An 11,835-nucleotide genomic window follows, 5' to 3' on the forward strand; every position below is an offset into this window, starting at 1 on the left:
GTGCAATAATTCAGGTTATGAAATACCAACCTCTAAACTCTTTATATTATAGAGTGTGAGGTATTTCTGTGAGGCTCATAATTTAGCATTTATCACTTTCTTTGAGTCTAAAAGCCACAAATTCACGATTTACACAGTGCACACTATATAGGGAATAGGAAGACATGGTTTTAGCCACAGAACAACAGTTATATTGGATTAGAGTAGCAAAGTAAACGTGTTGTGGGGAAGTTCAGCAGCCAATAGCAGACATCAGAACCAACTAAGCAGAGGTCTCTGTGGCAGATCCTGACATGAAATACCTGTATTAGCACCAAAGAGGGCGCTCCTGTGTCCTTGGCAAGCTAGATTAAAGCCAAAAACATGCTATATATTCAATGCCAAAGACATAAAGAGGCACATTATGAATTTAAATAATCAAATTTAGAACCTGAGGGCATAACAGAAGAATCACAGCTGTTCTGACAGGAGTATTGGGGCACCTGCTCATTCATTGCTTCTTCTGAAAAGAAGGGCATTTAAAAAGAGATTAAAAAGCATGCTTTTGTTGGAGTAACTGTCTATAGTAGAAAGGTTTCTGTTGGATTGAAGCATTGCTGCATTTTTTTATTTTTTTTTTGCATTTAGCCACAGGAGATGCATCAGTGTGGTCCAGCTCATCCCACACCTGACATACTATTGATGGTGCCAAAAATAATAATCCTTTTAATTGTGTAAATGTGTTTCAAATAAAGGGACACATTTAAAATGGAGGGAATTCCTGAAAAGTAAATGCAGTATTTATGTTAAAATCCTTAAATTAAAGCTGACATTTTGCAATTTAATCAAATGTTTATTACTTTATTATCATTATTTTTATAATATTTATGTTCCCAACTGTACGATGATAAAAATAAATATATAAAATTCCCATTAAACAATTAAACAAAGAAAAGCCTCAGTATAAAGAAGGCCCACGTTTCTCTCCTCAGTGACCTCAAACTAGAGCAGTGTTACTCCACTGAGCTCATTAAGCCTGTGATTAACACAGATCCAGAAAAAGAGGAATCTAAATGTGACCACAGAGAGAGAGTGTGTGTAGTATGTGTGCCAGTTCACATCTTGACAGTGGCTGTCTTGACTGCCATATATAAATAACTGGTGAAAAATATTGAATTTTCAAAACCTATTCAATGAAAATGTTAATTTTCCTCCCTTTCTTAACGGTGAAAGTTTCAAACTCATACAGCTCATACTGTCTTCATATGGTAAAATAAAATAAAAAAGCTGTAAAAACAAGCAGTTAAGAATTGATAATTGGTGCTTTACAAAAAATACAAAATTACAAAAAGCAACACATTTCCTTACACCTACAAAATGCTGCTTAAGTTCAATTATTTGTAATATATGTATATTAGTATATATCAGCTGTGTGTATGAATTCATGCTGTTGTTTGTTTGTTATTAATTAATATCTTGGATCCATTAATATCATTTTTTTTACATGTTAAGTTTAATTTATTTATTGTCTCTTTATTCTTTAAGATGTGTTGAAAATAATCACCCCTGTACATTTAAACTAATCTTACCCAGTTTCTACACTAAGGAAGCTGAGAAGGGCCAAAAGTGTTTTATTTAGAATGTATTTTGAATTATTGCATGCAAAGAAAATAAATGAACAAAGATTTTTAACTATAACATATCGTTCATCTATGTTACGTTTTAAAGTGGATTGTATGTGCTGTTTTTTATTCTCTGATGTTTTTCAGGTGAATCTCTCATGCAGTCAGGTGATCTGGAGGGGAAGTCAGCTGACCTAGTTAGACCTAGTCCTGTGGATTGCCTGCTATTAGGATGATCTCTTCCATGTATCAGACATTCACACAGAGCAAGTGGCCCATGGTGTTCCCCATCACCATGTGGTCCATGGCAGATTCAATTTCTTAGTTTGTGAATACTCTTTGGCCTACTGTTTGTAAAAGCCTTCTTTTTTTTTTTTACTTAAATTAGTTCTGGTAGTTTTGGTACTTTACACTAACCTTCACACATGTAGGGGTGGGTGTGTTTATTTTTGATCTTCTTTTCTCCTGTTTATTTCTGTAGGGAGGTAGGGTATTTTCTGTGTCTTTTTTATTTTTATTTTATAGTTTTGTGTTTCCAGGTAAGTACTTAAATGATTTATCTTGATCTTAATACATATTTACTGAAAAATCTCTCTGTCTGGTCTGTGTGGTCTTTCATTTATGTTGTTTCCTCCTTAAACCCTAAATGTTTTGATTAGTTGGGAGTTTTCCCGTAAAATAAAAAAGGGGGTCGAAACATCTATTTAAATAAAATGTAATATTTAAATCATTTAAAAAATCTTTCTGGGTCAGAGGGGAATATAGTATATTTATACTTCAGTATATATTGTAATAAAATCCATTCATTCTGAGTAACTGATTCTCTTTTGTGCCTTTAATTTCTTTCTTTTCTGCTGGACTGCTTCTCTATAGATCAGAGGCCTCAGTCTCTGTCTCAGCTTTAGCTTTTTATTTTTGGCTAAAAGCATCCTGAAACAGAAATGAAAGTACCTTAAAAAGAAGGGAACTCAGTACTTGTTTTTTCAGGTTATTTTTGCTAGGCTACTTTATTTGTGTGTGTGTGTGTGTGTGTGTGTGTGTGTGTGTGTGTTCTCTCTGTGACTCTGCAGATTAGGTTTCCAGGCTGAGGACAGGTGATCTGTGTGTGAAGAGAAGACGAGGCCTCCACTAGCGTTAGTAACCCAATCCTCTGCAATCTAACTCCTGTTCTGGTCACTTGCTGTTCCTCTTCTATTGCAGCACCGCCACCTTTTCCCCACATGCGCACACACACACACACACACACTGCTCCACATAACCACCACAGTTATAAAGCACAGTTTCTAAGTTATTCTTCATTAAGTTAACTCAATGAAGGCAGTCTGAGACTCTCGGCCTAGGAGAAAAGGGATAGGGCTACCAAATAAGCAGGCTAGTCTGAGCCTAGAGAGCTCTGTTTTTTTACTTTTCAGTCTCTGGTCACAAATTTGACAGCATGATGGACATGCTTGGCTTTGTTTCTATAGAACAGATGGGAATAGAAGCATAGTGTTCATGCTTATATACCGTGATTGTGCAAATCAAATAGTTAGCAGTGCTTAAATCATCACATGCTTGCCTTAAACCATGTTGAGCTAAGTTAAGTAGTGTTAAGTAACATCCCACATACTTATGCATATTTATTACAAATCTTATTTTTTTAATAATTTGCAGTTTAACTGTACCAACTTGATCTTTCGTCCAAGTAATCCTTTAAATGTGGAGTCGGTTCCTCTTCCTCTCTTTCTGTTTGACTGTTTTGGCAGTCAAGGAACAAAATTTATTATTAAGCTGCACTCTCTTTAGAAAGCTGCTCTACGAGAGTAGGGCTAAATATTTTATGCACTGTTCTTTTTTGAGAGGGAGAGAGAGAGAGAAAGAGAGAGAGAGAGAGCTGTCCTTACCAACATCTGTGGGCTGTATTATAATTGTCATTATACAACTCTACACTCACGTAATTGTGTGCACACGTACACACAAAACACACACATTCATATCTCTAGCACTGTTATGCTCTTTCCTGTTCCCATACATTTTTTACACCCAGTATCACTGCTGATTGATGTATCATAAATGCCCGCTGTCCATCTGGCTTCATATTGATCGTATCAAAGTCCAAGAAACAGAGAACAGAAAACAATGAATATATATTTATACAAATATAAATTTTATGTAAAATGTTTTTCATTGCTGTGCCTGTATCAGGCTGCTAAACAACAATGATGCCCTTGCTTTGCGTTATCCCAGAAAACATGCTCACGTGGTGCCTGTATGGGTAGCTCAACTGGACACCAGAAAGCTTTGTCCACAAGATCCTTGCTGGCTCACATATCGTCGCTGTCCAATAAAAAACAAGTATCTCAATTTTTGTCGATTTTTAGTTTACTACATACCACTGTGCCATAATTTGTTGATGAACTGACCAATTTAAATTTTATTTTTACTTTGACTTCTATTGAAAGTTCAGAAGGTTATATCTCTCTCCTTTACAGTGTCTGTTTGGGAGATACCGGTACTTGTTTTTCATTGGACAGTGACGATATAGATGACAGTGATGGGCCCAGAGGTGCTAAACATGGGCCCCATCTGAGTTATACACTGGGGCCTAGATGGGACCCATGTGATATTAAGGTGAGCTGTAACAATGGAAAGCCATTTGGAAAGCCAACTGAGTCCTTATTAAATATTGGCTGATATGGACCCAAACATGTTGTCTTGAAAGTAAGGAAACACTCGTAAAAAAAGACAATGGTTTGGCAGACAATGAAACAACTTTAAACACAAGCTATGGGAGAAGGGTGAATCTTGTTAGGCCATGGCTGCATTCTAATTGTGTACTACACACTAATACTACTACAAGATATACAGTATACTATACACTAATCTTTATAGTGCAGGTTTGGCAGGTTTTTGTATGATAATATCTATCATTACCACCCTCAAAAACTGACTGGTTCTAAGTTTGAAACTTTTACAAAACCTAAATGGATCATACTAGAAGTGTTGGCTTGTCTCAGTGGCAACCAAAGCAAAAAAAAATCAGCTCTGATCCTGTAATTTGATGGAAATGGAAATTGTTACATAATAATATACATTAACTGCACTTTTACTGTTTATTACACCTACTAGACCTACTAAGTATAAGTATTTAGTAGGAAGTTCTGCATTGCTTCTTGTTCTTCAGGCCACATTGTAAACTCAGTGAAGGCAGTCTGAGACGCTTGGTCTGGCAGAAGGGGATGTGGCTACAAAATGAGCAGGTGAGTCCAGAGACCCTCAATTTGACAACTTGATAGACATGTTCAGCTTTGTCAGGAATAGAAGAACCATCCCCTTCTCCCAGGCCAAGCGTCTCAGACCGCCTTCATTGAGTTTGCAGTGGGGTTTATAGAAACAGAAGCACATGCTTGCCTTAGACCAATCTCTGTTATAAATGTGTATATTTGTAGGATAATAGTGTGCATCATTACCACACTGAAAAACTGACCCATTTTGAGTATGTATTGTGGATATTTAAGTTTAAACAACTTTAAAATGTATCTATATCATGTACATAGTGTTTAAAGTTAAGAAGACATCCTTACCTTAGCTACATAAGATGTCTTTTAATTTTAACTTTCAGCTAAAACTGTACATAAAAATATGTCTAAACATATACATCATTTTAACCACTTCGAAAAAACATCTTTTTCTTTGACTTTTAATTAAATTAGAACTCAGTTTTAATGTCTTTTTTAAAAAATAGTGCTGGGTGGTTGACACAAAGCACACTGTGTTTTTTCTGGTACAATTCTCAAACAGTTTTATTTGATACACCCCTACACCTTCTCATTTAAAAAAAATAAGATGTCCCCTTCCTCCACTGCTTATGTCTAAGAGTATTTTCACACCTGGAAGGACAGCCCAGAGTTCGCAACATGGCTTGTGTCTTTGTTTTTAAATAAGTATTAATCTACTGTTACAGTAAATAACTGAATTTCCAGTCTTTGTCAGTGTTTGTGTTCATACTACTGAATGACGCGCCTGGCAACCAAGGGGAGTCAGATTTCGGCACAACACCAATTTCTTTTTCCTTTGGTTTGTTTAAAGACTGACTCAAATTCCTGTAATTGGTCTAAAACAACCATCTAGAAAAGTGTTTTTACACTACAGATAAACCACACCATGGGTTAGTAGATCCAGACTGAGAATACTTCTTTGGGTCAGATCAGACTCTGGTCCTTTGGTCTAAATTGTGGTTCACACCCCCTTTCACACCTGCTACTTGGGCTCAGACCCAAACTGAAAAGTCTGAAAGTCCGGACCAAACAAGGCAGGAGTGAAAGCACCCTAAAATTCACTGTCTGCCAAACCCCCTGTATACTTGAAGCAAATGACTATTGTTTCTGTGCACTCCATTCATCCTATTGCCTAATTTATAGCAGATCAAAGATTATTCATATAAACTCTAACAATTAAAGGTGTCTATAGTGCATCAGATCCTGGATGAGACTCATCTTCATTCATGTCATTGCCCTCAGCTCCAGTATTCTTCTGTTAGAAACGGACTGCTTTCAGTCTTAAGGCTCTAGGTAGTGAAGAAGTGATGAGGCTAGCCCAGCTTCCCACTGAACTTCAAACCAGCAAATATTCCTCCACCTAAAGAAAGAAAGAAAGAAAGAAAGAAAGAAAGAAAGAAAGAAAGAAAGAAAGAAAGAAAGAAAGAAAAGAAGGATTTATGTTCAAACTTGAAAAGTTGAGTTAAAGTAGAGATACCCAAGGTAAAATATTACTATAGTAAAAGTAAAAGTCCTCCCTTTAGACCTTTATTTCAGTAAAATTACAAAAAGGGTTTACCTTCAAATGTACTTTAAAAGTATTAAAAGTAAAAGTACAATGATTTACTATGGATCTTAATACCCTACTGTCGTTTCATAACAAGATTCTCTATCTCATTTTAGGTGAAAAGGTGCCACTTTTTTTTATTAGAATATCATTAATTAAGCTGACACTGAAATTATCTTAAATACAAACACTTTCCATTAGGTAAAACAAAGTGGATATAAATAACTATAATTATTTGTTATTTCTTTTCTTTTTTTTACAAAAAACGTTTAGTTTAAGATTTCAGTTGAGTGAAACATTGCATATATTTCATAATTTATGTAGTAAAAGACATAGTAATAGCTGGTTTTGCTTTGCACTTGTTTTGTTTTAATATTTCACATTATTATTTTTTTTTTGTATTTATTTATTTCTATTTTTTCCCATTTTCTCCCAATTTAGCTAGGCCAAATTCAGCTTTTACTCAGCTATATGTCTTCTATCACTAGTAAAGCCTCAACACCAGGAGGATGAACACTAGCAAACTACTCCTCGAAATACATGTGAAGTCAGACATCGCCTCTTTTCGAACTACTGATGATGCAGCATTGCCTAGTAGCATCACAGCGCACTCGGAGGATAGCGCAGCGACTCAGTTCCGATACATCAGCTCACAGACGTATTTTGCTGATCGACATCACCCTTTGAAGTGGGAAGAAAGAGCATCATCTATCCACCCAGAGAGAGTAAGGCAAGTTGTGCTCTTCAGGGCTCTGGCAGCTGATGACAAGCTGCATGATCGGGATTCGAACCAGTGATCTCGTGATCATAGTGGCAGCACTTTAGAGACATTATTTGTGCAGTGACTCAGTATTTGCTATGAGCTGAACTATGGTTTTAGAATTGGATGTCGTAAATAATCTCCGCTGTAAAGTGTAGGTCCATATAGTGTATGATCAGGAGTGAAAAAAATGTCAGGTGCCTGGGATATAAATGTGTTTGGTTGCTGGGAAGGTGTAGTAAACTCTGTACATTGATTTGTTTGTCATTAAACAAGAATCCAAAAGATATTGCTCTTTATTGGCATCATAAAACTCAGAGCGTATGAGTTGCCTAATGCAGTCTCTATATAGGGCCAAATGGCGTTGAATTAACAGAATCTGTCCGTGTTCAACTTAATCTCCATCTGTTGCATCCAGCTCATGATAACGAGTGATTACAACACACAACGAGTCCTCGTATAACCTGCAGCCTCAAAATACATGTAGTTCATTATCAGAATACTGTGCCTTTTGGCAATATTTTTTTTTTTTTACTTTTTTTATTATTTATCATATTTATAAAACTTCTGACAGAGTTTCTACACAGAAATAATGTTTTCCAGCTTAATCTCTTTAATGTTACTCTTGTTAATGTTTTACTCTTCCTTGTCATGCATTTCTAATTATTTTAATTACCTTGATATTTTATCATGACTATATAGTTTGGACTATTTAACATTTACTTTAGCTAATAATTGTGACAATTTTAGATGAAATTGTTTATCTTATTGGTCAATTTTAAGATAAGATAAGATAATCCTTTATTAATCCCACAATGTGGAAATGCGCAATGTTACAGCAGCACAGGTCAGGAAATATATATAAATAAATAATAAGAAATCAATATATAAAAAAGATTACAGAAAAAATATAAAAAATAGTAAAAATATAATAAAGTAAAAATATATACATCTAGTGCTGCTAAGGTTAGGTCAGAGGAGATATGATTATGGCAGGGTGTGACCAGTATTTTTGCACAAGGACTAAGAGTGAATAAATGGCAAATAAGTAGTAGATGAAAAGCTTGTTAAATTTGATGAAAAATACATTATTGTTTATTTACTGACTATTTACAATTAAATTCCTAAAGTCCTTAGTTAAATATTTTTGGAAATGTTTTGAAAATGTACAATTATCTAAATGTTTAACCGCTACGAATATCCAACATAAATATAGTGACTTTAATAGGGGTACATTTTAATAAAAAATAAAATACTTTTTTATTTTATATTACACCATGATGAACTGGAAGTGTTAGATACAGATAAATCATTCATTTTCAGCACTTTAATTTTGTACAGAGCAGAAGAGCTGTCTCACCCAATGCAGCGACTCCAGCGATGGTCCCCACCACCACTCCTGCAACCTCTCCAGGGGTCAACCCACTTCCGCCCTCCTGTGCCTCACCATCAGGATCTGCCGTGGAATTGGTGGAGGCGGTCTGGGCAGTCTCTGAACTGACCCCTGTAGTACTGGTCTGAGTAGCTGAAGTTGTGGAGGTGGTTGTGTGTGTTTCAGTAGCAGTGGAGGGCTCCGTGGTTACAGTGGTCGGTGTGAGAGTGGTTGATGGTACTGAGGTAGTGTCCACAGTAGGAGGGGCAGTAGCTTCTGTCCTATTTAAAATTGCTGGCAGCAATACTAAATACAAAAAAAACATTGCTGGAGCTGCATTACCAAAGTCACAAGTACATTGGTCAAGTAAAAATGACAGATTCTGATTAAACAATAATGATAACTATAACATCAAAACAGCTGTTATTGTTGTCAGTATTTACAAATAATACTTAGGTTTTAGTTTAGTTGTAATTTAAATTAATAAAAAACCTTGTAGTAATATGTAATATGATATTTTGGTGGGATTTATTTTTTCATCACTTGATGCAATCCATCAGCCAAAATATAGCTCTGGAAAAAATAAGAGACCACTTAAAAATGATGAGTTTCTTTTCAAAACCTCTGAAATATAATCAAGAGAAAGATGGATGATCATAAGCCATCAAACCAAACTGATCTTCAATTTTTGCACCAGGAGTGACATAAAGTTATCAAAAGCAGTGTGTAAGACTGGTGGAGGAGAACATGCCAAGATGCTTGAAAACTGTAATTAAAAACCAGAGTTATTCCTCCAAAAATCGATTTTTTAACTCTTAAAACTTTATGAATATGAACTTGTTTTCTTTGCATTATTTGAGGTCTGAAAGCTCTGCATCTTTTTTGTTATTTCAGCCATTTCTCATTTTCTGCAAATAAATGTTCTAAATGACATTTTTTTATTTGGAATTTGGGAGAAATCAATCATATACCTATAAATAGCTAAATCAGAGAAACGAATTCAGAAACTGAAGTGATCTCTTATTTTTTCAGAGCTGTATATCAATAAAACTGGACAACTGTAATGTTCAGTACATTGACTGTAGTCAGTGTATAAAGACTACCAGCTGTCACACAAAGATAACAGCTCAATAAATCAGATAAACCAGATGAATCACCTGAACGTTCTTACCTGTTCCGAGCAGAATGGAGAAGATGTGCAGGTTTACAGACATAGCTCCAAGATGCAAGAATTCCTAAAATAAAATTTTAAATATGGAATACTGTAGAAAGTGTCAGAAAACGAAATATATTAAATGTGCTCCTTAAAAAACTTTATAATTACTCACTTTACAAAAGATAACTAAATGTTTGTAAATTGAACCCTTTCATTTAGTTTATTAAAAAGGATTTAAACACAGTTCCTTAAATGTTGTGCAGAATTCAGTGGTTCATATTAACAGTCAAGAAGAATGGTTGATTTTAAGCTGAAAACTGTTTTTTTTTTTTTACAGTGGTGGTAACAAGGACCGGATAAAACACAAATATAGGCAGAAATGACCAGTAAATCTACATGTGTCTTCTCAGGTTTTAAGTGTATTAATACACAAATTCTGGCAAACCAGTGATAGCTTTTTCAGTTCAAATGTATCTAAAATATATTACTTTATCTCAAAACTATGGTAACACAATGTTTCAGGAATTATTAGGTCACATAATATATTTGCATCCATGTAATAATTACCATGATAAAGATACTAGAGGCATTGAGACATTGCACTCTTATCATCGTCATCATCAGTGTTTTAGTAGAACAGAGCATAATATGATTAATGTTTAAAGAAAGTCATAGTTCTAAATAGAAGCTCTGTTTTACTATATAACTAAATATACTGTAATTATACACAGCAATATATATATATATATTTATCAGCCAGATGAATCCTTGTCATTTTATATTTCTCATTTTTACATTGTTATAAAAAAAATTATTAATCAGTAACTGTACTTACAGCTTAGCATTTATTTTTACTTGATTTGAGGAACTGTATATAAATAATCATATAATATCATTATGGTAATCTGAAAAAGGATTTCAGATTATCAGGATATTTGCTATCATCTATGATTAAATTAAGAATATGTACTTTATTTTAGATATTTAATACATGAATTACATTTATTTAACAAGTAAAGGATCCTACTTGCTAGGTAATCTGTTTTAGCAGTGTATCAACAACATAAAAAGTCTCTATAAAGAGAATAAATATAGAAACATCATAAAGATAATATGTAAACTATATCTGAGCATGTGCACTGTTATCACTTTATCAAGTTATACAAATCCATAACTTAAAACAACATCATATTACTAAATACAGAATCTCACACAATTTTCCTGCTGAACTTTATAAACTAATAACTGTACTTAGCATTTATTTATTTTTACTTGATTTTTACTTGATTTGGGGAACTGATGATAGATAAATGATAAATGTATTGATAAATGTTATTGCAATGTTAAGCAAATCATTTTAATGAATATAAATCAATGTATACTATTTTAATGATCATCTGATCATCAGAATTGGATATTTAGGATTAAATTAAGAAAATGTACTTATTTTAGATATATAATACATAAATTAAATGTATTCAGCATGTAAGTGGGATCATTTTTTTAGCAGTTTATCAACAACAAAAAAAGTCTCTATAAAGATAATAAATATAGAAACATCATAACAATATTAAATAAACTCTATCTGAACATGTGCACTATTATCACTTATCAAATTCATAACTTTAAACAACATCATATTACTAAATATAGAATCTCACACTATATTCCTGCTGAAGTATGAACTGACCTGTTTGTTGGAGCAGGTGGGTATGATTGACTCTCTGGGTACTGGTTCAGTGTGAAGTTTGCTCTCTCTTCTCCTGCACTTTTATACAGCATTCCCACCGTAGATCATCCCACCACATCCCACCCAGCCCCATCACCACAGCACAGGGCTGCAGAGCTGTCTGTATATTAGTTTAGCAGGCCTGTCAGTGGATATATGCATTTATGATGGTGGGCTCATAAAGAACAGGATGTTCAGGATGTATCTGTGCTTGTTTCTAGGCAGCTTTCTTATCAGTACAGAGCATATCATGTCATCATTCTTGTGATATTAGAGGTGATTTGCTTATAGAAAGGGGAAGTTCCCCTCTATTACAAATGCAGTGAGTGTACATGTCTAACGTCAAGGTGCTACAAATAGCTCTTTGAGTGAAGCCATAGAAGAACCGCTCTAGGTTGTGTAAAGAATTACAGT

The 11,835-nt window shown here is 34.4% G+C and overlaps 1 protein-coding gene across 1 annotated transcript; it reads right to left on the reverse strand.

Annotated features, from left to right (window-relative positions):
* Positions 1–3,726: 3,726 nt before the first annotated feature.
* On the reverse strand, positions 3,727–11,521 carry LOC111191768 (integumentary mucin C.1). The gene is made up of 4 exons (XM_022667654.2): positions 11,383–11,521; positions 9,708–9,771; positions 8,525–8,842; positions 3,727–6,218 (listed from the first exon to the last, which is right to left on the reverse strand). The coding sequence occupies exons 2-4, from the start codon at positions 9,748–9,750 to the stop codon at positions 6,172–6,174; spliced, it is 408 nt and encodes a 135-aa protein (XP_022523375.2). The 5' UTR covers positions 9,751–9,771; positions 11,383–11,521; the 3' UTR covers positions 3,727–6,171.
* Positions 11,522–11,835: the final 314 nt, after the last annotated feature.

This window comes from Astyanax mexicanus, chromosome 1 (assembly GCF_023375975.1).
Source record: "Astyanax mexicanus isolate ESR-SI-001 chromosome 1, AstMex3_surface, whole genome shotgun sequence".
Taxonomy (NCBI): Eukaryota; Metazoa; Chordata; class Actinopteri; order Characiformes; family Acestrorhamphidae; genus Astyanax; species Astyanax mexicanus.

Bases quoted from the DNA above. Each gene is read 5' to 3' on its own strand.
- LOC111191768 (XM_022667654.2), bottom strand. From the start codon at position 9,750: ATGTCTGTAAACCTGCACATCTTCTCCATTCTGCTCGGAACAG. The intron at 8,843-9,707 runs GTAAGAACGTTC...TTTTGTATTTAG, and splicing joins CTCCATTCTGCTCGGAACAG to TATTGCTGCCAGCAATTTTA. The intron at 6,219-8,524 runs GTGAGACAGCTC...TTCTTTCTTTAG, and splicing joins CGCTGGAGTCGCTGCATTGG to GTGGAGGAATATTTGCTGGT.